Genomic DNA, 27,560 nt, shown 5'->3' on the forward strand with positions numbered 1-27,560 from the left:
CAATGGTTTAAAACAGACGACCTAGATTTTTTTTCTTTTAAATAAAGATGGGTAAATTAAATAAGTTATTTTACATTTGATGACTGGCAAAAAGTTATAGTGGACCCCTAGATACTAAAAATACTTTTTGCTTAAGATAAATAGACATTTCTATAAATGCAAGAGCAAAATTCTCATAAAAAACAAACTGGCAAAGAAATAGCGAGGGCAGGTGCATTGGGCATGGAGCGAGGGAATCGAATAAATACTGTTAGATAACGGCGTTTGTGCATTTCCACATTATCGAGTAAAATGGAATGTCGCCAACAATGCAATTAACTTTTTAAATGCTGGAAACTTTTAAAATAGATACCAAATGCGGTGATTTAGTTGCACCATCTATTTTAATCTACGAGTATATTTGCAAGGCTGTTATTTCCTTTAGATGGCAGTGCTCTGCGCAGAGCTGCCGAGTCCATTAGATGAGAGCGTTGTTGTACCATTAGTCGTGACTTGGCATCGAGTTAGCTTGCTAATGTGCAATCAAATAGCGCCGCTGACTGCCACTTAATTATGCGTACGCTCTATGAATTCAAATCGACCGAGTAATTATTACAACAATGTCTTGTTTCTCTTATCTTTTAACCTAAATCTCGTCATATGCTACGACAAGGCTCAGATTCAAAAATTTTATTTTCTGAAATTTTCCCCAAACACCTTTAACAGATTAACTAAACGCAAACGGCTCCAAGTTTAAATATTTAAATAGTAACCAATTCCAACTTTTGAAATTGTGAATTATTTACGCAAAATAATTTCAACTCGGCACAGTAGGTAACGTAAAAGTTTTCCCAGATTAAGACAGAATTTCCACTTTTATTTGTTTAATGAGCAAACATAAACAAGAACTTGTTCAAAGGGTGGAAATGTCTCCGCTTAACCGCCGCGACCCGGATTTCGTGCCAAATATTTATTTTAATTACATCTCGGTTCCTTCAAAGCCCAAGTTAAATGTCTCTACCACCTTCTACGCCAATATTTCAAAATTAATTTAAGCATTTAACATTTCTCTCATTTTAGTGTTGCCGAGTTTTGTTTACTGTTTATGTAACAGTCAGTTATCTATTTGCTGCTATTTACATAACGCAGCGAGAGGAAATGCTCATTCACTGTAAAGAAAACTGGTAGAGTTTCAAAGACCACTTGAATAAACATTTGTTAAATGTACTATAAAGAAAATGGAACACCGCTAAGAAATAGTTATCAGCGCGGACCATCGATGAAGAGGTTCCTTTGGGAGTTATCGTAATATGACTACCTCATAATGAGCTGGAGAGTGGAGACCCACTTACAATAAAGAGGCAAGAATTGAACCTTTACGTGCATTCGCTGGGATCGTACAATCGGAAATAGACAGTCAAAGCAACTTAATTAAAACTAACCGCATGCCTCAGGGGACAATGGGTGTGCGGGACAACAAAGCAATGGAAACCATCATAACTGCTGTCAACTGCAACCACTAAATAGGATCTTAAATTACTTTTCAATGAGTTCAACACGACGAGGCTGGATGGAGAACTGGGAAGGGTCTGTATCGAACTCTACGCAATTGAGCTCGGTAAGATGAGTTACAGAGTATATAATTTCTACTGTCTTTCTTCAGCAGGTAATCTACAAACAAAATTAAATATTTGCAGATTACATGCAGCCGCTATCGTAGGCGCCACTGTTTGTATAGTGGATATCTTGTTTGGGTTCTAAATTACATTAGGGTTAATGGTGTCGAATGTTGCACATAATATGAATATTTGTATTAATAGAGAAATTGCTACCTGTTACTGACTCGTACATAAATACGAACAAACGAGCTCATTCATTGTGTTAATTAAAAAGTAATTAGCGAAAATTTTAAGTTTAGAGGAGAGATCGGGTGAGGAGACATCTGGTGATGGCACCGAACGATGAATTTCTTACGGTTGCAAGGGCGCAAACTAAGAAAACACATCTGCGCATAAATTCTGAACACGTCCGGCTATATAAATTCATAACTTCGCAACGAACCGGAGACAGACGGTACGCTGGGGCCTCTACGAATTTATTAAATTTATTAATTGAACCAAAACGAACATAACTGCTCGAATATTGAATGAACTGTGGCAGAATGACAACTAAAACATTGGAGGAGCATTATTTTATTTAGACACCACTTCAGCCGTATTAGTTTTGTATGTAGAATATAAATGTGTGAAGTTCTAACCTAACCCGCTTTTACACAGTTTTGTACACATTTTCAAATAAAATTCTTTAGCCAGCAACAATGAACAAAGGAATGAAATAATGGACACAATGCAATACGAAGCGTAACAAAAATAACAAAATCAGATAAAAAGTAGTGCTGTATCTTCAAAACACGAAATTAGTTTCAGATACAACTGTTGTACAACAGCGGGTGGGACCCAATTACACGAGCGTTACATCAACAAACATTTGTGAGGCATTAGTTAGCGTAGTGGCGTAGTGGCGAGGCATCCACTTTCCCAATAAACCACCCGACTGAGTGCATAACGTGCCGAGATTACTTATAGCCTCCGGACCAGACCAAACAACAATATTTGTTGGCCCCAGACACTAGATTAATTTTTCCTGGGGCATTTTACTCAACGTTATCCGTGAAAACTGTCCGCAAAATAAACTTGAAGATTTTCATTTGATTGCATGCATGTAGAACCTCATGATTTAGTTAGTGGGCTCCGACTAACGAAACTTTTTTTATAATCGTTATCTAATGTCAATAAAGAGGACAGTTAATATATTCAGTGTTGTTTTTCTCGCCAACGGTTATATTATACCTTTTATGTTCGCCCGTAAAACTTTAGCAGAATTTAACTTTTCTATTTGTATTGTAGGCACCGTTTCCAACAGGTTGTAGCCATGTTGTTAGTTACTTCCGTAATTATAACAGAAACCAAACAATGGAACGCTGCAAAATGCTGTCTCTACATAAGTTAAAAGTATTGTTATCTCGTTTTTAATGTGGCTTTTTAATACTGAGAGAACAAAAGGTTTTATTTACTTAATTCTATATTGGTTGTACAACGTAGACATACTTTTTGCAATAAAGACATCAAAAGCAACATTCGCGGAATCATGGCGGTGTCTGTAGCTACTATTAATGTTAAAATATACTGATAGTACACTTTTTCAGACAAAATTCAAACTTTAGTTCTGTAAGGTCAACCAACAGAGACAAAAGTTCTAATACTTGACTAATGACATAAAATAAACGCGTCATGTTAAGAGGTAAGACAATGACAACGAAGATTGCGATAAAGACAGAAAAGCACTTGCAATCTAGGCTAATTAAGAGTAAATAATTTACTACCTTTGTACCAGATGTCTCCTACAAGGCAGTGTAAAGGATGTTTGTTTACGTGCACAAAGATATTAAGAATGTATAGAAACTAGCAGAACAAGGAACACTATCAAACATTGAACGTTCATCTTAAGAGAAAACCTGTTACAAGTTGTTATTTGGATATAAATAAAGTTGGACAAGTGCTATTGATCACAAAGTTGAGGCCGTCAACTTCATAGAAGACAAATAGACGGACCGGGGTTGCCACTCGTCACGGAACATCCTCAACATAAATAGTGAATTAGCAAGTAAATAGGAACATGAATCCGTTGGTCACCCTTATTGAATTATCTGCGTAATGATCATAATTAAACTAATTAATGGTTTGATCGTTTGGCTATATGAGCGGTGTTGGTGACGCCTTGAAGACTACCTCAATGTGTGGGTACATACCAGGATCGAATACCTGCCTAAAGTAAAATCTTGGTTTACATAAATTTGTACGTGACAACAAGCAATATGCTAATTATAGATAGATATTGATTTATTTCGTAAGAGCTACTACAGTTGATCATAATCTTAATTCACAGTCCCAGTGTCACGACTGAAACAGACATCATTCATGATAAATTCGATCACAACACAAAACCAGTCTTTAAGAACATTTCCTTACAATCCTGTCAATGAGATTCAAAGGTGAATGGGAAAATTGTAATCATTAAATTAAGGAACCCTTTCATGGAAACTCCAAATAAATGCTTTATTTTCAGAACTAATTAAATACGTATATGTACTTCAATAAATAGGTCGCTTTATGTAGGACGTGATGTCTCGGCACGTTTATGAAGGCTTCCATTTCTCCCTAAGTCCATGAATATTAACCTAATTAGGCATTTATGTGAATATACAATGATGTTAAGGAGAATCCGATTAGCTTAATCAATTAGATATTCAGTTAGATAATTATAAGGTAGTAGGTAGGTATGTCTACCACTGTGGGAGTAATGTTTAATAGTTGAATAGGTAAGTTATGTTCTATGCCATTAGGATACCTATTGCCATTACTCTTATGAAAGAAAGGGAAAGGAAATAGATTTTTCGCATATGAAGGGTTGGTTTTTCAGGTGTACATTTAACTAGAATTACTATTTGATTTTGAAGTAAAATACGGATATAATAATTAAAAATTTCTAAAATGCATGAAACCTGTGGAAAACAAAGAGAAAACAACGAATAAATGTGGCAACACACAAAAACAAAACACAAAATATGGATATTATCTGCGGTAACAATTGCGAGGACATTGTGTTATAGCCACACATGGCATGAACTCATTAACGCGCCATAGTCGCAGCGCAGCGAGCTAACTGCCGCAATCCAGGTCTTAACGGAAGGTAATTTACCATCTGCCATTTGTGGCCGGCTACCACCACTGTATCGCTTTTATGGAGCACATTATATGAAAAACGACGGCAGGCCTATGTTTGATACAGATTCAGCTTCATTCAGGTACATGGGAACGAGTTTGAGTTCGGTTGTTAAATTACCTGTAGTACAATTTTACTTTGGGGTTTACTGTCATAATGCTCCATGCAATCCATGTGTTTTACATGCATTTTGAGGCAACTCTGAAGAGTTCATAAAAAGCCGATGGGATAGATTAGAGGAAAGAAGCGAAGTTGTAGGTTGAATCTTGTTACTTTGTGGTAATCAAGCGACATAATAATACAGGTGTACACCACTAACACAATTGCGTCACCGTTGTCTCCTATCTTAAATAAGACAAATATTCTTTTTACGCACGCATTGTCACCTTAATAAGTTATCTAGTTACTTGTGTCAGTGATAAATAGACCCAGTACGACATTATCCCTGTATTTCCCCAAGATTTGGGTGCTGAATATTGCAAGACTTAATTGTATTTTATGTTTCCAATTAGCACGTTTCCTGGTTCCAAGCTTTTGCATTTTCCTCCAAACTCAGCAATGTGACCGTTGGTGTGTATAACAGATTGCGATAATGTTATCCGTTTCTTGATTAACTCGCTTGAAAGATGAATTCCAGTTAATTACGAAGGTATAGGGGTAAATTGCTGTGGTCTTGTCGAGCATAAATTGATTGGGCGACATTATTTCGGGACTGTTACCCTCAGTAATAGTGTTATGTGTACTGCCATATTGTGTTGGTATTTGGTGGTTATTGCGAGGTGAGGCGCATTAATTGACGACGGCGACGTGGGCCAATTGTGGCGAGGAGGTTCGTGAGATCGCCAGCGACGTGTTTAATAAGATAAAGTAACACGCGTCCGTGCCCCGGTAGAACAAAGGTGTTCCGACGTGGCGTCGCCGCTAACAATGCCCGTAACATGTTCATCATACTGTCCTGCTTGTATACGCATGTAGCATTATGGGGCCCCGTTACGCAATATCTTGATGAATATGACGTTAGTTAGAATCATTACTTATTGAATGGGTTAGCCAAAAAAACAACTCTTTACCTTATTGTGCTTAATTTGCTTGCTGGATGTTTCGTCCATCAAGATATCACTTTAGTTTATGGATTGGTTAAAAAACGTGACCTTTTGTTTTAGATTTAACCATTTAGCCCACAAAAATAGTATTTTAACAAAATCATTTTCTTTCAGTAATCTTTCAATGTAAATTATGAATTGACGTGGGCATAGGGTGCGTAGGAGTAACGCCCTGTCAGGCATAAATACTAAGGAGTAGGCGTAGGTATTAGTAGCTTTCCTTACAGAATTAAACTATATGTCGAACGCATGTTACATAACGCCTAAAATGATGTCATGGGCAGAAACAGATGATCCAGTTGTAATAATAACATCAGTACGATCTTATGAATGAACAGCTATGTTTTTATAAGAGCAACAAAAGGTAAAAAGGCAATCAGTTCAGTCATTCTAGCAGAGTTATAAGATATGAATAGGTAATTAACGAACAAAATAATCCATCTACTATCACTTTCCGTTAATTCATACTTTCCACGGAATAAACCTACTGAAATGAGCCAAAGAATTAACTTTCATCTAACTTTATCAATAGGTAAGCCTCTTTTTGCCCCACAACTTAACTGAAATCCAAACTCTCAGGGGATTCATTTCAAATATTTATTTAGATGACGTCTACGTTTTAAGCATCGGAATAAAATATCAGCGGAACCATCAATTGTAAATTAAACCTTAATCACTGTACGAATAACGGCTGGTTTGGCATGCCGCCTCGGGTCAATGAGAACCCCGACCTTAATAAATATGGATATAAATTAGAGCTCTCACTTTATACCAACAATACAAATTGACAATAAGAATTTCTGCCGAATCCCTAATTACAGTTCATTACCAAATCGACAGGAGGGACGCAGTTTTTGGAATTTCAATTCCAACAGTTGAACACAGAACGTTTTATGTGTACCGTAAAATCGTTTGCGGTGAAGATTTTAGTAAGTTTTATCTCACGAAAGCAGGTGAGCTATACGTGTGTGTGTGTAAATGTTACGCTTTCCGAGCTAATGCATGCAAAGCCAATGTGCATGTATATATTGTAATTGGCACACAAGTATGGATCAGTCGATTTTGTGAAATAAAACTTATAACATGATTTTTGGTACTTATTGTAAGCAACGAAAAATTGCAAAATAATATACCTACTACATTTTATGGTACAGTAATACAGCATCAAACTTTAAAAGGCTTCAAAAACCATTTCCCGTTCATAGGAAACAAGAGGATTCGAAATAAACACGAATTTCCGTTTCCATAGCGAAAATGTTGCCAATTCGATTAGTACTGCTGAATCCCATGGGTCGAGTGCCATTAAAATTTCAGCGGGTATCCACGATTGTGCTAAAATCCGAACGCAAGTAGGTCGCAACGCAAATCGCAATAACGTTCACGATTAACTAAAATCAATTCTGTATTGTATTTGACTTGAAGGTATTTGGTCCGAAGATATTCGCCTCCGCAGCTTCGTCACAACATTCCTTGCCGACAAACTCGGTGTATCGCGGTATTCCAAGTGTCAAGCCAGCTGACAGTCGGAGCTCACTGCGAAAGGGATCGTCAGGAGACTATCTGTCACTAAACTTAAAGCGATTAAATAACTGGCGAAATACGAGCTAAGACAGGGACAGTATTAGGTATGAACCACATAATTTTATACATAGCATTATATATGTTGTCTATCAATTCCATATCTATTCCTACTGCCCAGGGTTCCATCCACTACGCATAAGGAAGTAGTGGTTTTGTTACATTTATTTTGCCAGGTAGGTACTAAAGGCAGTTCATGCATTAACTTAATTAAGTTAACTAAAACTTACGATAAGGATATTTAATAAGAATTTAAAAACTGTCGGCGCCATACCTGCAAAGAGAAAAATGACAATGAGATGCAAAAGAAATAATTGCCAGAATTATGATCAAAACATAAAAAGATTATAAACAAACTGGTGTATCTACGTTTAGTGAGCGCTATCGCCGACCACAAGCCACGAGAGGCACATATTTAATGCTCGAGGCTTATCTCAAACGAGGCAGGGCGCGGGCGCGGGAAGAGGCACGTGCTACAATATCGAGCCTATCTTTCTACTAATGGCCTACATGTGAAAGGTGAATAGCTCCATCCTCACGCGGAACGAGGGATAAGCTACTTACAGACGAGGATAGATGGCGATTTATTAAGTTATCTAATCTTTATGCCGTGATACCGTGCGAAAACACTACAATAACATTAGGGAACAGTAAATGGTTAAACACGAGAATATACGTGACCATTTTAGATGAAATCGGAAGCTCTACAAAAACGGGTCGAGTAATGCATAAGCAAAGCAAAAAGCATTAGAGGTGCGACCATCAATTACGTTCATGTTATAACGGGCGCTCGCTACCGTACAGTACGCGTCACTGATGTCCATTTACGATGAAACATGTTGGTCTAATTAATGGACACAGTCTATTATTGTGCGGAAGCCACGTGCCGAGCTTACTTATGTATCGCGACCTTTGTATAACAATATCTCTATTTTATAATTCGTGGAACCACAGAGTAGGCTTGGCTTGACCGTATTCCGTAATAAATGGCTACTAAGAAAACTTTCAATGTCTCTGGCGTGCTTGAAAGAATTAATTAAGTGCCAGTTAACTGGAATTAAATAGAAATTTGAAAAGTTGAGCCGAGCATCCCCTTGGTAATAGTGCCATTAACCTAAGTTTAGATAATGCCATCGCCGATCTTTGGTCGTTAAGGTTAAATATGTACAATTTTAACTAATAACCAGAAATTGCAAGTATTCAAAATGGAAACCAGTGACATACAGCGGATAGGAGCTACAATATTAATACAGTTCACCCTGGTAAGCACCAGAGCCATAAAACACAGTTGTTATTACGTTATAAGACACAAGAAGTGCAGTTCATTCCGCATGCCGTCTAGCTGAGCCATCTAGCGCCTGGTTAAGGATGGCACATGTCGCACACAACCGTGGCCCACTACTACACCAGAACTCGGTTTATTACCAAGCTGTTCATCTGGTGCTAAAGATGGAGAAATAACAAGACTCGGAAATTGGAGCGCTTGCAATAACAAGAATTCTACAAGTTATCACTTCAATAAACGTTGGATACTTCAGGTAGAAATTCGTAATCTTGATTGCTGTAACAAAAGGTTCGTTACAGAAATGAACTAAGAAAGCCACAGCATTAATTTTCATTGGCAGCAGAGCGAGGTAAGGCAACAAATAATAAAGCCGTAGTGTAGAGTAGTATGAATCATGCGGTCGGTTGGTGAGGTGATTGAAGACGACAAGGGCTTGGCTGTTGTCGAGCGGCTCGGGCGGCGGCGAGGTGACGGACGGACCAACGGCACCTGAGTCCAGCCGGCGACGAAGCGCCCCTAATGGCCTGTCGCTCGTCCATCCGCGTCCGTGATTGATCGACACACCCTGTGACGTGTGCACACACATCGCTTACATCGCCTCCACGATATCGCGCGTAATCCATCACAAATTCCAAATTTGTGCCATAAATGGGAGTTCAAAAGTCAAAACTGCGTATGTTGTCAGATACTAAAAATAACGATGTCATTCAGTTTATTTCTGAGCAATTAGTAACAATAAAACAGATAGATGACTTTTAAAATATCTGCAGGAAAAAGTCGTATTTACTTAGCTAAAATTATATGCTGAACAAATGCTAACTTCTAAAGTAAAAATGTTCCATAAAGTCCATATCTGGATAATGTTCGAACAAGTATTAAGACGGCGATCTCGTATTTTAGTGAGAAAAGTACAGACTAAATTTGGATTTTATTAGTAAACTTTTCCGCTTTAACTACACGGGGATAAAATACATTTTGCATTGTGACTTTATGGCCCCGATGAAATTTATTTAATCTAAAAGCATTTTAGGAATATACTTCAGCATACATATAGCTATGTGTATAGGAATCGAATTAAAATAAATGTTTTTAAAATTACTAGTGTTAAGTTCTTTTTCATTTCATTGTCTGGGTTGGTTAAGCGAAGGATACATTTGGCATGGGAAACAAATAAAGCTGATAACGAGTTCTGCAATAACAAGGGCGGGTTGTTCAAGTGGAAGTGATCAATTTTCTCAACAATTTCACCGTCATCTTGAATCTTTTCAGAGGCACAAAACATTTAGCCAATTCAGCGCACAGGGACCGACCGTGATAATAGAGCCTGTTGGCTGGGAGGGACAGTCATCGCAAACATAAGCCATTAGCGTATTGTTAGCGTCTTTTCAACTGTACCCTCCATTTTCGACGTTTTTGTTGAGTATCTTCGAGTATCTATATCAAAATAAATTACATTTGTCACAACAGAAATCTGATATTAGAAAGTAAACAAAACACAAAAGCAGCAAAAATGGTAAAGTAATATTATTTGGGTGTACTACGCCGAATCGAATAACAAATAATCGAATATCATTGATACCATTAAATCGAAATTTAATATTGAACATTCATAATATCGAATGAAAATAAATCAATTATGCGCAGTCAATACATCGAGTGGAATCGAATGTTTGATCGAGCGTTAAATGCATACCATCCTATCGAAAATTTGTTTTTATGAATACAAGAAAAACTCAAAATTTTATAATAAATCACATTTTAATCTTTAATTCTTATTTTTTAACGGTACATTTTAAATTTTTGTATGAATTGAAAAGGCAAACGCGGGATTGGGAAGACCTACTTTACAAAGAAGAGGCAAAAGGGATGATAATGCGATTGAAAAAATATTAAATATTAATAAAAACTATATTAAAATGTGTTTTATTATAAAATTTTGAGTTTTTCTTGTATTCATAAAAAATACAGATTTTTCGATAGGATGAATATGCGATGCATTTAACGCTCGATCAAACAAACATTCGATATTTTGAACACTCGATGTATTGACTGCGCGATGTATTGAATGTTCGATTTAATAACCATTCGATATTATGAATGTTCGAGTATTTAGAATTTCGATTTATAGTGGTCGATCAATTGATATTCGATTATTTGTTATTCGATTCGGCGTAGGGTAAACCGAGGTATAACTGGCCACTTTCAATTATTAGCCACTATTCACTTTGACTGCATAAATTAAGAACTATTCTCATAGAACGCCATCTATTATTTATTTTTAGTATTACCTACTCAACTAGCTTTCATTATAGTGACATTTTTTTCCTCTATGAACACTAGCGCCAAAAATATCGGTCATTTTGTGACAGCACGCGTACGAGTTCCGACGTGAACGGTAAATCCTTAATTTTTTTTTAAGGTAATGATCGAATTTAGAAGTGAATTTTGTAATACTTCGTGTAGTAAACGTGAGTTGATTGTGTTTGTGGTATTGTATAGATGGTAAACGATCGTTTTTTAAAGTTTTATTCTGTCAGTATCTATAATAAAGCGAGATTAGTTGGGTGGCCAGTTATTGATTTTCATTTTTGTGTATTTTCATTTATTGGCCACTCATGCCAGTTACTGAATTATACGCTAATGTCCGAATTTTACGAAAAAATTAACATATTTAGAATGAGTATAAGGCACACTATCGTGTAAAAAAAATCCAGATAAAAATATACATGTTTATCAGTAACTGGCATGGGTGGCCAATTACTGATAGTTGTATGGCCAGTTACTGACGGATTTTTTTTTGTTGGACAGATTTTCTGAAATGTCTTTAAAAAAACGCCAAAACTCTAAAGAGGCAATAGAAAATGCTATCAAATTTATTGAAAACAATGAAGGTACCCAATCCAAATAAAACAATTTCTGTTGTCTCAAATATACCTTTCTCGGAATACCTGAAACAAAATCATCATCCTCCTGCCCTTATCCCTCTTCTATCTGCCGTCATCTCACAAGTAACATTCTTTCTACTTTCACACAATCCATCCATCGTTTCTTTGGTCTTCCTCTTCCACTATATCCGTCCACATTCATACTCATCATGTTCCTCACAACATGATTCTCATTCCTCCGCATCACATGCCGCAAAAGAAGAAAGGAAGAGATTACGAGAAGAGAAAAAAAGTCAAAAAGAGAATGATGTACCAAATAAAAAACTAAAGAATAAAACAAAAAAGACTGCTACTAACAAAATTATAAATAGTCAAGAAACGTCCAAGAAACTGTTGGAAAATAAGAAAAACCGATGTGTTACTTGTTGTGACTATTGTTTGAATCTAATAACAAGAAGGGTGATCCTATGTAGGCTCTGTAAAAAACAATTTCATGAGAATACCATTATCTCACAGGATTCATATTCCTGAGGCTGAATGTGATTCTTTTTTGTGCCATAATTGTTACAAAGAGAGAGATTACTCTACATCTGACGATGGTGATGATGTAATTAATTCATTTAAGCACGTCAATAACTACAAATGACAAGTGCAAACGAACTGTGGTATACTGATCTCATTAAATTAAGTTAAGTTGTAGTTTTTTTTACGAATTAAGAACCACCTTGTTAGAATTTGTTTTATTATGTTTTTTAAGTTTTTAATTTCTAATATAGTTGCTTTAATCTATATATTTTAATTGATTTTAAATATTATTTTTGCATGGCCAGTTATTGGTATTATGGTGGCTAATATCTAATTTTAAATGGCCAGTTACTAGTAAAAAATACTACTTTTTCATTCTGTTAAAATATTACTACATAATTCTATGTTGTTTCATTTTTTACTCACTAATAACGATAAATGGATACTTGCTTTAACTAAAGTTAATACAAGAATATTAATTTCTTGACACATTTCGCCATGGCACTTAAATGAACAACTCGCTGTCCTTAAGTGGCCAGTTACTGGTGAGTTTACCCTAGTACACCCATATTATTTCACTACTATAGGTTGACAATAAATATAAGGAGAATTATGCCGACCAGAAAATTAAACAACCTAATTCTGAGTATTCTTGTACAAATGTATGCTGTGGTGAGCTAGACGGCTGAAACAGGTACGTAGGTATACCTGTGTAGCCGCAAACTCATGAACAGGTCGCGTGCGGCCGACAGACGATAGCGGCGCGAAGCCGGCCATTCTCCTCTGAACAAAGCTCCCCTGATCTAATCAACGCAACAATACACCTCGGATAACTCCACAATTGAGCTGGAAAATAAACCGGCCACCACCCGTGCCAACACATCCGATATTTTAAATTACAAACAATATTACACGGCAGGGATACAAACGAGTCCATTGTAGGCCGTGTGCGTCCGACAGCTGTTTTAGATAACGTGTGACCTCTCTAGAATAAAGCGTTTCACGAACGATTACACCAACAATAAATGTGCAAGCATCGTAAGCGTAAACTGAAAGTTACAAGAAAAACGTGTTGATCATTGATCAGTGAAATAACAGTCTCTAACGTAAGCGTCCATATTCGATTCATGCGATTGTGTGTTTGGTTTGTTTTGGTTGACTCATTGCATCGATTTGCATTTTCACTCTCGCAGCCTTTAGTGTCCAGATTGTAATGGGTGTTTAACATGCATGGGGGTGCCGGTTTGATGAGTCATGTTTCCTTTCTTTCAAATCACTAATTAAAGTTATTAATCACTAAGGTTACTGCACGTCTCTCTTTTCTTCAGGTTTTCATCGGATCCCGTAATAAATATCTAATATGTTTGAACAGATTGTTTGTTTTTTCATGGAGACTTTTACATGGAAATATGTGGATACTTAATCTAAAAACCGGCCAAGTGCGAGTCGGACTCGTGCACGAAGGGTTCCGTAAATTACAGTTAAATCAACCTATCTCAAAAACTATAAGAGATACTTTGATCAAACCAAAAATCGTTGAAAGAGTTAATTAGCATGCATCACCTCTATTTTTTTTAGAATTTTATACCCCGTAGTTATAAAAATAGAGGGGGGGGGACATACTTTTTACGACTTTGAGAGCTGATATCTCAAAAACCGTTCACTTTAAGAAAAATATTTTTTAGAAAACTTTATATCATTTTAAAAGACCTTTCCATTGATACCCCACACGGGTATGTACATCGAAAAAAAAAATTTCATCCCTCAGTTACATGTATGGGGGGCCCCACCCCAATTCTTTTACTATTTAGTGTCATATTTTTGTAGCGGTTCATACAACACATATTCCCATCAAATTTCATCACTGTAGTACTTATAGTTTCCGAGTAAATCGGCTGTGACAGACGGACAGACGGACAGACGGACAGACGGACAGACGGACAGACGGACATGACGAAACTATAAGGGTTCCGTTTTTGCCATTTTGGCTACGGAACCCTAAAAAGTAATTCGATTTCAAAACGGCTACGTGCCAAGTTACTAAATCTACTGTAGGCAGTTGATGAACAGACCGAACACCTGAATTGCCTTCAAATAACTATGCAAATGGAAGTATTCTCAGTCGGAGTCTCGATCGACTGAAAGCGTTAGAAATGGCTTACATTATGGGAGCCCAGCGTAGTATTCAGATGATGAGATACTGATGACTTAATCAAATTCTCACTTACTAGCAAACTTATCTATTGCATTTTCAATGTCGAGTCCTGATATCGTTCAACAAATCGTTTTAACCATATCAGCTACTTGCGAGCAAACAAAATGGAATGTGGCCCCTAACGAATATAAAGAAAGAAAAAAGTACCATCTTTTATTTATTCGCTTTTGATCTTTAGTCCTTTGAAAACGTCTTTTAAGATTCACAAAATACGTTAAATAAATGGTTTAATATTAGAGCGTAAGTACCACATTGAAAAACTATGGTTGGAATCAAAAATAAATGATCGCATTCGATTTGTATGCCATTTAAAAGCCGGCGACACAGCCGATTTAAATGGTATTCCAAAAAAGGGCAAAATGTTTTAGGAACCCATCATTAAATGCGGGCGGAAACACCACCAAAGGTATTGTCCGACAATATAACAAGTTCGATTGGCCAGATTTAAGGATAAAATACCTGTTGAAATATCGATTAAAATTAATGAAGCGGATGAAATAAATATTTTTAAATTAAGTAGCATTCTATAGGATGCAGTTTAAATCCATTTCCTTTTTTTCCCATATTTTTTTTCGATACTCAGCATATTACTGGTTTCGTAGAAAATTTTGGTATCGTAGAAATTTAACTAAAATCATCCTATTATTTAACGGATAATAGGCGATTTCAATATTATTTTTGAAATATCAGGCTAGTTCGTCTTGGACCTTAAGATACAGATACAATAAGAATATTATTAAATCACACTACGAGATAGCTGAATCATGCTAAAAATATGTAGCAAGGTCGACCAGTCATCAGACTCTGTAGGACAAATGAATGCTGATAGATATTTGGTATGACTATGATAGAGGTTTGTTTCCAGGGTAAAAAATAAGCGATTCAAATTATTTTACTCATATTTGAGATAAGTGTCGCTGGACACCTCTGTACATTTTGTTGTGGCTGAAAGTAGACAAAAAAAATACAAGCCCCACAAAGACTGAGCGCTCTATTCACTGCATCTAATTCAACTGCAATTCTGTTTTCATTGAACCCGGGTGTATGCGACATCTTTGCGAATGTTGCATTAATTTCGATGTCCTATTGTGTTACGCAATACAATCATCCCTGTCCGTTCCGGGCTCATGGTCTAGAGCTGTGAGATGTCCGACGTCACAAGCGGGTCGAGTGTGACTGACAAGCATGCGAGATAATGCGATCGCTGCCTAAACAAAGCGACGGCGCCTGATTTAATCAACGATTCTATACGAAGATCCTATGTAAGCACCTATTCGGCCGGTGACAGATATAGTAAGTGGGACGTGACGGTAATTCCTAATATAATTCCGACGTAATAAATTATGTATACGAGTAATAAATCGAACATGGCTTGAGTGTCGAATCCTAATTTGATTCGACATTTCTTTTTACATTTCTATGGTAAGGATCGTAACGTTATTTATGCAGCATGCAGCAATGCTAGTCGAATATATTTTTATTGATTAGGTAGGAAGCGATTATGAAGACATTTCATTATTACTTATGGCACAAAGTAGATTTTGATTGTAATGGCAAAATTTGAGGTCTGAACGAGTCAGTGAGTGTTATGAGTTGAAAGTTGGGTGATTTCTTTTAAGTAGCATCTCTGCGTCAGTTGGTGTCATAAGCTTGCCATCATGTAAAATGTTTATGACATCGTCGGCAGGCGGAGAGCCGGCAGAGGCGCGCAATTGAGACGTTACGTTGTTTAGCGTGCGGTTCCGTGGGGCCCGTAACGAGCGCGCACAACTTGCTTAATGCACGCGACAAATTACCCCCCGCAACACACGCCGAGAGGATGGGCCCCCATCTTAATTAACGTATTTTGTCACCTTATAAATTGTACGGGAAACGGAATTGTGGCACTCCTAGTTAATTTACAAACAGATGGCAAATAGTGGCGACATGCCTTCTGAGAATTTGGTGCCTCATATTCATGCAGATGTTATGTGTGATAATTGTGTATTTTGGGCAGCTATCTACATATTCAAGCACCTACACCCATGTGTTTACTAGTTGCACATACTATTTAACTCTATTGTTGATTAAAATGTTAAGAAAAAGCAAACAGTGCCACACACAACCTAGTTAACAATTCTTAAAAAAAAAATACAACAAAATACATTACCTGAAACTAGAACAATGACAAAAGTGTCAGAAACTATCTCTAATTTATTAGTAATGTCAATCATACTTCTGGTGATGAATTCAACTTTTAAAATTGAACAAAAGTTATGAACAAAGTCATAATTGAATCATTTGCTCAATTTTTTTTGGGTGTTTTACCCACAGAATCAAGATTTAACTTTCCATACTGCATTCCTACAATGCTAAAAATGTGAAAGTGCCTATGGTAATGCTATATTTAGATAAAACAGTCCAAAATTATTCATGATATTCAGTTTACCATAACACTGATATAACTTCTAATTTTTATATAATTTGTACTAGCAGTTTTCCCAAATCCTATCCTGGGAACTACTGATCCTAACGGGACAAAATATGTATATCCGATGTTACTCAGGAAGAGTGTAGCTTTCCAATGGTGAAAGATATTTTTTAATTAATTGGTTCAATAGTTTCTGAGCCTTTAGGGTCATATTGGAATATTTTATATTAACTTTATATTAATTATTATTATTTATATTAACTGTTCCCGGTGATTTGACTCCTGAGAGATCCGCTTTCAGCAAACAGACCTATATTCTATCTCAGGCTCTACAATATCTGTTTACCAAATTTGTTTCAATGCATTCAGTATAAATAGTGTAATTAACCCTAGAAGCCCAATCTACGTAAATTTGACTTATACCGCGGCGAAATGTCTCTGCATCTTTCACGTTTACCGTCGGATCGCCGCTAACTTCTGAACCAACTCAGTAGCCATTGGGACCTCGCAGGACACAGTTGCATCATCTCGGTAAGTGCCGCCATTTTGTTGTAATAGAGAGGTTGCACGTCATTTTGACGTATAATTGGGCTTTGTGTAACTTTTGAAATTGGTTCAAATTTTTGAAATTTGTGATTTATTTGAGTTAATCGTATTGTTTCGTTACATTTTACATATAATATTAATATTTTCAGGTTGAATACAAAATGGCGTCCCGTCAACGGCTAAACCAGGACGATATAGCTACAATTTTAGAAAATGATGACGGTTATTCTCCGCTGGATTCGGAATCCGAGAAAGAAGGTTGTGTAGTTGAAGATGATGTCTGGAGTGATAATGGAGTGGTACCACCATCATCAGAAAATATTAGTGATGAGCCAGAACCAAAAAAACGACGCTATTGTGGATTTTGCTCATATAAAAAAAGGTGGATGACCAAAGCGCAGTGTTGCAAATGCTATATGTGGAGAACACAACATTGATGTTTGTCAAGACTGTATATAAAGACAGTTTTTTTCTAAGAGACTTATAAAATATTATTACAAGTTGATTTAATTTTATGAAAAAATTTAAAACTAGTTGATTTTTTTTATAATTACATAATTTTAAGAAAAAGTGTTAGAGGCTTGATTTTTTGTTGTTTTTTTTCTAAGATTTGATTGAAATGCCATAATAGTATTAATAAAGAGCATTTTTTAACTTAAAATCTATTTTATTTATTAATTAAAACTTCAATTATGATAACTCATGCAAAAATATAGTTCATTAACAGAAAAAAATTGAAAAACTCTGAAGTTTTATTTTTACACGTCATTTTTACGTATGATTGGGCTTTATAACTAGTTAAATATGATTGGGCTTCTAGGGTTAAAGAATATGAATATAAAATCTCTTAATGACCGATCCTAGGAGGAAACTATTTTTTATGTATTCTGTGATTTTGTTGTTACAGTCATCACAATAAACATATTTCCTGAAACTTATTTATATCCTCTTTAGTTGAATCAGGAACAGAAATTGACTGTTCTGTCACATATTGTTAACCCACACATTAGATAGGTAAATGTTCAGAGAGAAAAACACATTAAGTAAATAGTAACATAATATTAAGACTCATTGGATATAAAATCAACAACTTGCAAGCACACCAAAGTACTAAACATTAAGTCTTTCGATAGCTTTTGAAGAAATTGAAAAGCTAAATTGTTGCTAATTACTCATTGTTTACAGCCTAGCAAGTTGTTACGGGAAGTACTATTACTTCCTATTACCTATCTAAAGATCAAAATATAAAATTACTACTATTGATTAAGTTATTAATTAATTGTTTGTTTGGTAAAGCACCTACATAATATCCTATTAGTTACTTCCGGTTTTTATTTATTTATAATAGTGATGGGTTGGAAGATCATGCAGAAGTGATGAAATTGTAGGCAAGTGCAATAAAAATACCTAAGTAAAACGTTTTTTTTACTTATACCCATTTTCTCAAAAGTATTCTTATTCGATTTTATAATGAAAATAATACTTTAAATGTTATCTTAAATCAATACAACTCAATAATAAAACGAGGCCAGATAAAAATGTTTACAACTAAACAAAAGTTTCATAAAAATAAAAGAGGTGAATGATGTTTGTACCTTTGATGCTTCCTCTACGATGATGGAGTCTTTGTAAATAACATACACTACACAATTCAAACAGTACTTCAGTCATATAAACACTGGGAGCACATCAAAATTGACGTGAATTAATCGATCATTTGAATTTGTTTTCATTATCATTTCCAGTATTTCGAGGAAAATGCGTCCTTTCAACCACTCACTCCAACCACGACATTATTCAACTCATACGTTTAGTTGTCCCTTTTCAATGTCAAGCTGTTTTAGAACAAATTTTTTGGGAGTTGATTAGAGTATATATTTCTATATGATAGACTGCGAATCTTAAATATCATAAAATTCACATTAGTTCTTTGAAAGAGCTTCTAAGTGTATTTTGTAAAGCCTTTGTGCCTTTTAAAATCTTCATAACGTGAACTGGGTTTTGAAATGCCATTCGACACCAACAAACTAAACGCGAAAATATGACGTAAAGATTTTCGTTCAAAAATAATGACTCAGGTGCTCAGATGCTAATAGGCAAATTAAAATACATGAATTATCCTTAAAATTTTATTAAGTTGCCTTATTAGGTAACTCGTTTAATAAACTACTGTCATAAGTCAAGATAAAATTAAAATTATTACCATGGCTATTTAATAATTCATCCCCATAATATCATTACTTCAGAACTGAATGGTTTTTGTCAAACAAAAATATAGTATTAAGATAACCTAAAAGTGCAGTTTCTAATTTAACTAACGAACGATTTATTGCTATGAATACGATGTTTGGTAATTTGCTAAGAACTACTATAACCCGTTGCTTTCGCTCACAAAATGTAGTCAAAGTTGCTGCTGCTCCAATCATCAGACGCGAAGTGCATACTACAAACCCCTCATATGATTTAATGGAATTCTTTGATGACAAGAAAAATTGGAATGAAACTAATATCAGAGTTGGCAGAGCATGGAAATTGGATGAATTGCGAATAAAATCGAATACGGATTTACATAAACTATGGTATGTACTGTTAAAAGAACGAAACATGCTGTACACAATGGAACATGAATGTAAGAACAAGATGAGATTGTTCCCCAATCCTGAGAGAATTGACAAAGTTCAAGAATCTATGGACCATATAGAGACAGTAATAAGGGAAAGGAATGTTGCTTACTACAAGCTGGAGACGGGAGAGACAGGTGAAAGGCCTGTTGAGGATGTTGTTAACCTCTTTGGCTTACCAGACAAGCATGAGAAATCAGAGTATCACATCCCTCAGTTTATGAACAAACGCTGGGTTAGACCTTACCTTGAAAATGGTTTCATAACCAGTGCAGCAGTCAAAAAGTTTTATAGATTGTATAAAGAAAAAGAGTATAACACTGCAAGAAAAGCTCGCAACCGGGACTTTAACCATGTACAACATTTGCTGAAGCGGTTCCCTGACCTGGATATGGAGAAACTAAAAGCTGAATACCCCGATGTGGATATTGAAAAAGCTAAAAGATCCAAAAAAGCTAGAGGACATTTTATGCCAAAATACTAATTAATTAAACAATAATAGTGTAGTAATAATATCGTTTTATTCATTGCTCCTTAAAATTATTATAAGAAACATCAGTTTCTGTAATTGTGATAAAAAATGTAGGTAGTTAATATAAGGTAACTTAATCACATCATGTATTTCAAGTTTGCTACCTTAATACATTAATCATTTATTGGTGGGATCAGAAGTATGAACATTAAGCATAATCAACAATACTAATTAACTATTAATAAGTTATAATAAATGTGTACAGAAACAAATACTTTGCTCAAGTACATTTAGGTTGGCTATTCTTGGTTTAAAATTGCTGCAGTAGACATAATAAAATTAAAAAAAAAAACAATTTATGGCACAGGAATCAAAATTCTTATTTCACATTCTAAGATTTGGTCCCATAATTCTTTCCTTTCAGCCTTTGCTTTCATCCTGCTGTGTTACCAGGACATCAAGAGCTCATGGTTCTAAAAGGCTAATAGTTTTAAAAACTTCCAAAATATCCGGCATATCTCCACTATTACTAAGATTATGGTAAACAATTCGCAATTCCTGGCTTGTTTTCATAATGTGCTTATATTTTTTAATAAAATCTTCTGTTACAACATAACCCTGTTCAAGTAAAGTTTGAGATTTATTTTCACCATCTTCTGGATTCTCATTTAATTTGTTCCATGTTTCTTGCACATCTTGCACATTGTATGTGTCCAAATATGCTTCTAATGTTATAAACAGAGTATGAACAACATTGTTCAAGCTACATTCTGTTTCAGGTTTAAGGGCCTTATTGTCAAGTTTATCATATTGAACTATCTTCTCCTCAGGCTCATCCTCAAGAGACCACTTCTCACATTGTTTTAGCAAAAATTGTATTGTTTTCTTTACCTTTTTAGGTTTCTCAAATAACTTTGGACAGATTTTAATTTCAGAATCTTCTGGTGGATAATTCTGCCACTGTGATTCTTTGAAAAACTTTATCAAAATACTAATAATGCAATCACTATTTATTCCAAGCAGTTTTTTTATGTGTAACATGCCCATCATGTGCCTCATAAATGTTGGTTCAATTTTTTCCAAAATCCTGACAATAGAATCATGTGGCATACCTGAAAAACACTAACAATTAGTGAAACCTGCATTAGTGTCTATTATGTAGGCACTGATAGTTTTTATTGGAACAGTGTAGGAATTTACAGGGCTTCAACAAAGGCTAAAATGAAATTAATAAACACTAATGAAAATTAAAAACTGATATGATCTTGTGCATACGCTGTGAATAAAAACATATAAACAGAAAAATATTGATACAAACCTGAGATTAGTTTATAGAATTCATTTGCAAATGTATTGCAGAATTTGGCAGTATTTGGATAGTCAACGTTTGCATAACTCTCACATAGATAATATGTCTGGACCATTGTGTTCAGCCATATCTGAAAATCAAAGATACGTATTACAATACATACATTTTTATTATTAAATTAAACACTTCTTGATAGGTTCAGTAATTTACTTGCCATGGCCTAACATGGAAAGTAAAATGTAATCCAGCACTGTGTGGAAGTAAGTATCCTTTATCTATCTACACTATTATAATAAAGAGGAAATATTTTTTCGTTTGTACCCTACAAAATTATTTCAATGATGGGACAATATCCTTGAGCAACAAGGCTATATTTTGCCAGGGTACAGAAGCAGTTTGCCTAGGGCACTAGCGAAACACTGCCCCAAGGGCAGGAAAAAGCTAGTAATGTAAAATTATAACCCAGAATTCTGTTAGTACTTTTAGTATTATTTGTTTACTTACTATCATAGTTCTTTGCATAGAATCTGGGTACTGCAGATGAATTACATGTGCAAAAATTCTCATTATTTGCCTGGAGTTGGCAGTGACAGCACCAGTGTACAGTACATTGTCTGACCACAGAACAACTGCCATTAAAGGTTTGGTTGACCTCATAATGTGGCGTGTTATATTATTGGAGTGCCTGGAAATATCATTTTAATACATTAGCAATATGTATGTCAATGAAATTATGACTTTGATGTAAATAATTAAATTGTTAATAGGGCTTGAACAATACCTTAATAGCCAAATAGCCAAATCAAACTGCAATAATTCTACAACACTCTCTAGAACTATAAACAAGCGTTCTATCCTGTTTGGCCTATCTAGAAGTTCAAATATTTCAAATTTCTCTTTCTGAAAATGTGTGCCTCTCAGGCTTTGTTTCATATCTTCTGGTGTATTCTCCTCTTTGTCCACTAAAGGGCCATCTTGGCTGCTGGCACTCATTTCATACTCAACTCTATTCATGCAGTACTTTACTATTCCTTTTCTGTGTTCGAACTCAGCTCTGTTTGTGAATGTGTCCTCTTTTAATTCCATAGGGGAAGTTAGGAAGTCTATATAGCAGGTTCTTAAGTCTTTGACAAGGCATGGTGGGTGTGTGCTGAAGTTGAGAGCCAGGATCTGTTGGCTTTTGTTTATAATCTGAGACACTGAATAGTCTGCATATTCATCTTCATGAGCATTCTGAAATGTTATAAAGTTTGTATTAAATACTTTAATTGGATGATAATATTGTTAACAGGGTTCAATTAAGACTGTAGAGTTTTATTTCAACTGGTGAAATGGGACAGACAAAGAGATTTAAGTACTTCCTTATGAAGAAGTGAAATCAAGATTTTAATGGTTATCTAGGAGTACCTACAAGCAGGAAAGTTTGGTTTATTAACAGCCTTACTTATAAAAATCAACAAATCATCTTCTAAGCATTGTTTTAAGTAATTACTACTTAAAGCCTTAAGTAGTGATTAAATTATTTTGACCTATAAACGTTGCTTAAGCATGTCTTAAGTAATGAACAGATAATGACATAAAAACATACTAATTTCTCAACACTACCGGAATGTTGGTAGCTTAAAAAAATATTTGTCATCAAAACGTTGTGTAATGGCAACAATGGCATCCGTAAAATATAAAATTAAAAAGTTGAGCTGTCAATAAACCGGAAATGAAAAATCAGCTGGTAAGAATCCAGCCATTTTGATAATTAGCGGGTTAAACAAGGGTGTGAGGCTACTTAATTTGACAGCTCATTTAAGACATTGCTAAGAAACTGATTTATTTCAGCCACGTTTATAAGTAAGATTTTTTCTTAAACATCTCTTAAGTATAACTTATTATTTTATAAGTAAGGCTGTTAATCTATAGTTTAGTTATCATTTTATGATTCAAGTTTCAAAAATAATTTTCTATATACATACCAAAATGATCTCCACAACGTCTTTGAGTACATTAGCAGATAAATATTGAACAGGTGTTATGCAAAATTGGCAAACTTCTAAAGCTTCATACCAAATTTTACTCTTAATTTCTATTGAGAATGACTCCTGTGCATATGACGGCATTTGCTTGATCTCTTTCTGAAAACATAATCAATTAAACAATTTACTTTATACATTTTATTGATGATTACCAGAGAATTTCTTACATTTTGTTTTAAACTGCAGATAATTGATACAAATACTATATACTATATATCTATATATATAACTAGCTGTTTTCCTGCGGGTTTGCCTGCGTCCTGTGGTAACTACTGCGCGTACCGGGATAAAATATACCCTATGTTACTCGTGGATAATATAGCTTTCTAATGGTGAAATAATATTTAAAATCGGTCCAGTAGTTTTTGAGCCTATTTATTACAACCAAAGTTTTGCTCTTTATAATATTAGTACAGATAATTAAGTACCTAGCTAGTATAAAATAATAGTGACTCATTTAACTTACACCGTTCTTGTCATGGTGTTTGCAAACACTTGTTTTGGTACATGATGGCAGATACAATAACAGTAGTCTTGCACGATGATCAAAATAGGCGCTACATGAAACCTGTCTGCAAGCCTGGATGAAGTTCTTCTTTTTCTTGGTCTGGAGTTCCACGTCTGCGTTCTTCACAGCTTTGGCACGTTTGCGGGACGTCTCATCGGGACCATTTTCCCGCTTTAAACTTTTTTTATTATTTGGAGACAGTTTAGGCCGTTTCTTCCTAGGACTCATTATTTTGCACTGTTTTATATACAAAAAATGCAAATTTTAACTTTGAGGCCACCTTATGTTATAGCTTTGGAAAAAATAATTAGAAAATCGTTGTCTAAATTGAAAATCCGTTGTTTTCTATCTAATTCACATTCACAAGAACCGCTAGTTGCTGGCAAAATGACAAATATTGTCTTGTCAATGTCAATTTCACTTTGACGTTGGGAGCAACCGTTGCAATCGTTTCGTTTAAAAATACTTTATTACAACAAGAATGGATAAAAACTGGACATTTAACTATTTTCAAAAAATAATAGTGAAGCAGTTAGGGTGTCTATGGGGTGTCTATATTTTGGGCCAAGTAGATTTATCATGAATTTTAATTGAGGTGGATTTGTGTCATATGTGTGTTCATGTTAACCATCCTTTTATTTTCTAGGAAATCAGCTTTTTATGAATTAATGTTAACTTTTTTTTTTATTGATTTGATTTGCCTACTTAACATTAGATAGGTATGTTGACAAAACTTAATGCTTCGCACCTACGTTCTTCTTCTTCCTCCTGCCATGTTCCCAATTTTATTTGGGGTCAGCGCAATATGTCTTCCGCTTCCATTCTTCCCGGTCACTCGTCATACTGACACTCCCTTCTTATTCATGTCATCTTTCAGGCAATCCATCCATCTTTTTTAGGTCTTCCTTTTCCTCTCCATCCATCTACATTCCTTAGCACACATTTTGTTGCATGCGTATAGTCTCTCCTCATTACCTACTTGCCAAAAGTGTTACATGTTTTGCACCTAGGTACGACCGATTTAGATGATTTTGTTTTCAGAAATGCCCAAAAAAGCGTGACGTCAATATAAATCTGGTAATATAACAAATCTGGTAATAAACGAAAAGTAGTTGCCAATTAAGCCCGTTGATCCTTTTTAGGGTTTCCATAGGGGTACCTACTATGGCAGATATCTAAATTGAATTCAAAGCTGCTGAAGGTACGAACTTGTTAACCTAAGGTAGGTTGGGTATATGCAACAAACTGATTAAAAAATATTCAAGGTTATCGTTATAAACAAACTATTGATAGTTGAAACAAATCTACGCAACTTCATTGTAACGTTCGGCTGCGTACCCAGTGCCAAATATTGAAAATTATTGATTCATAGTTTGCCGCAACCTGTACAAGTTCACGATTGCACTTTATTCTAGTCGAGGTGACAGAGGTATAAAACCACAACACTGCCAGCACGGGTATCAGTTCCGCAGGGATCATTGGAGACCACCACGACAGTACCTCCCGAAAAATGGCTTTCGTATTCAAGGTAGATAAAATTTTTTGTTTACTTATTAATTTCATTTCGTAAATTATTTTTTTAATTACAATTAATTAAGTATTGAGAAAGAGATCTTATGTTTTATTAACGTTATGTAGGTATCCTTATATTTTTTTAATTAATATCTAATGGTTAATTTTAAATATCTAAATTAGGGAGATTTTGCAGTTTATTTGTACTTTTCTGGTTTCGCTGACAATGTGACATACCTGCATAGGCAACTACAAGTGCATGCTAAATGATAATTGCTGATTAATACTAGACGTTTTGTTTGCTGTGTTAACCCTTGCTTGACTTTGACTGGAAAGCTAAAATTTGAATTTTAACTTCATGACCCACGCAACTTCCATCTATATGATGTACCCATACAAAAGACTGTATTGAGCCCCTGTGAGATAATTAACATCAGTCCATCTTATCAATGACATCTAATATTTTTCTTAACTAAACACAACCTTAACCAAATTAGCTCGACCCTATTTTCGAATAAAAATAACAATGAATTTCAATCGTTAAATTAGTCTCGTCAGCTTATTATAAAAAAACCCTGGGTCTCACTTTCTTCGTGGCCGATTATTTTTCATTGTCGCTATTGAGTAACGAGTTAATAACTGCTGACCGTGAAGGCCGTGACTTTTTGTCGCCTCTAACTGGAAGTATTGGTAAGAAATAAAAGAAAATAAGACACACCATCGAATTTCATCGCCATTTGCGGTATTAGCGTGGAATTTTCCATATTTGCTTCATGCACTAATGCACCTTGCATATTACGGAACAAACGAGATTTGGGAAGATTTTGATTTCTCGAATTAATTTACCTCAGTGCACCACCTTACCACAGTTAAAGTCGTTGCATTTGAATCTACACGGTTAGTGCAGGTAGCTAAGCCTAATCTGAGTTCTCTACTTGCAGTTCCTCACACCGGTAATGTTAGCAACAGTGGTGCTATCAGGCAAAGCTCCTGGTGGCTACTCGTATAGCCGCTTCAGTGGGCCAGTCAGCGGCCAAATCGTGGAAGTACAGGTACCAGCTGCTGAAGGTATCCCGGCTCAACAACACGCTGACTACGGTTACGATCACCAAACAGGTCAAATTCATCCGGACACTGCTAAATACGCGCATTTGAAGACTGTTGATTACGTGGTAAGTTTTTTTTTGAGACCAGATAAACCTTTGGTTTTCGGACGAATGGTGAATAAAGCATACGACTTCTATTCTAGGCCAAGCCTGACTACGCTTACTCATATGGCGTCGAAGACCCTCACACCGGCAACCTTCAAAACCACAAGGAACATCGCGATGGTGATGTTGTCCAGGGAGAGTATTCGCTTGTCGAACCTGATGGCTCCATCCGTCTTGTGAGATACACCGCTGACCCCAAAAATGGTTTCCAGGTAATATTATTTGATGGCTCGCAATATTTCAGGGTACATGTGGTAATACAAATCACTAGCAAGTTACATTTGAAAGTTATTGATGATCTAGAGATCAGAAAAATGTGACATTTTCAAGGCAGTTATTTGCAACAGTATTTTGTTAGTAGATAAGTGTATCTAATCGTTCCTTTTTTTCCGTTACTTCAGGCCACCGTCCACAAAAAAGCAGGAGGACAACCACAGAAGCTTGTCCATTACGGCCATGCGAAACAAGAACGAGAAGACGATTCCGGAGAGTACTAGTCCTGTTACATTACTTTAGTTTAGTGTTTTGTACGTTGTTGAATATTTATTAAAGCTTGATTAATAAAACAAAAGAATAATACAATCACTAGTCA

At 35.5% G+C, this 27,560-nt stretch overlaps 3 protein-coding genes across 3 annotated transcripts; 2 read left to right on the forward strand and 1 right to left on the reverse strand.

Moving 5' to 3' along the window:
* Positions 1–19,592: 19,592 nt before the first annotated feature.
* LOC135116817 (large ribosomal subunit protein uL29m-like) lies at positions 19,593–20,442 on the forward strand. The gene has a single exon (XM_064034395.1). The coding sequence runs from the start codon at positions 19,643–19,645 to the stop codon at positions 20,411–20,413; it is 771 nt and encodes a 256-aa protein (XP_063890465.1). The 5' UTR covers positions 19,593–19,642; the 3' UTR covers positions 20,414–20,442.
* Positions 20,443–20,508: 66 nt separating this feature from the next.
* LOC110374818 (uncharacterized) lies at positions 20,509–24,634 on the reverse strand. Its single transcript, XM_064034394.1, has 6 exons — positions 24,204–24,634; positions 23,678–23,836; positions 22,492–22,943; positions 22,215–22,395; positions 21,720–21,840; positions 20,509–21,513 (listed from the first exon to the last, which is right to left on the reverse strand). Exons 1-6 carry the CDS (start codon positions 24,471–24,473, stop codon positions 20,867–20,869), a joined length of 1,830 nt encoding a protein of 609 aa, XP_063890464.1. The 5' UTR covers positions 24,474–24,634; the 3' UTR covers positions 20,509–20,866.
* Positions 24,635–25,532: 898 nt separating this feature from the next.
* On the forward strand, positions 25,533–27,537 carry LOC110374846 (cuticle protein 8). Its single transcript, XM_021332739.3, has 4 exons — positions 25,533–25,773; positions 26,699–26,929; positions 27,007–27,180; positions 27,370–27,537. Exons 1-4 carry the CDS (start codon positions 25,756–25,758, stop codon positions 27,463–27,465), a joined length of 519 nt encoding a protein of 172 aa, XP_021188414.2. The 5' UTR covers positions 25,533–25,755; the 3' UTR covers positions 27,466–27,537.
* Positions 27,538–27,560: the final 23 nt, after the last annotated feature.

This window comes from Helicoverpa armigera, chromosome 4 (assembly GCF_030705265.1).
Source record: "Helicoverpa armigera isolate CAAS_96S chromosome 4, ASM3070526v1, whole genome shotgun sequence".
Classification (NCBI taxonomy): Eukaryota; Metazoa; Arthropoda; class Insecta; order Lepidoptera; family Noctuidae; genus Helicoverpa; species Helicoverpa armigera.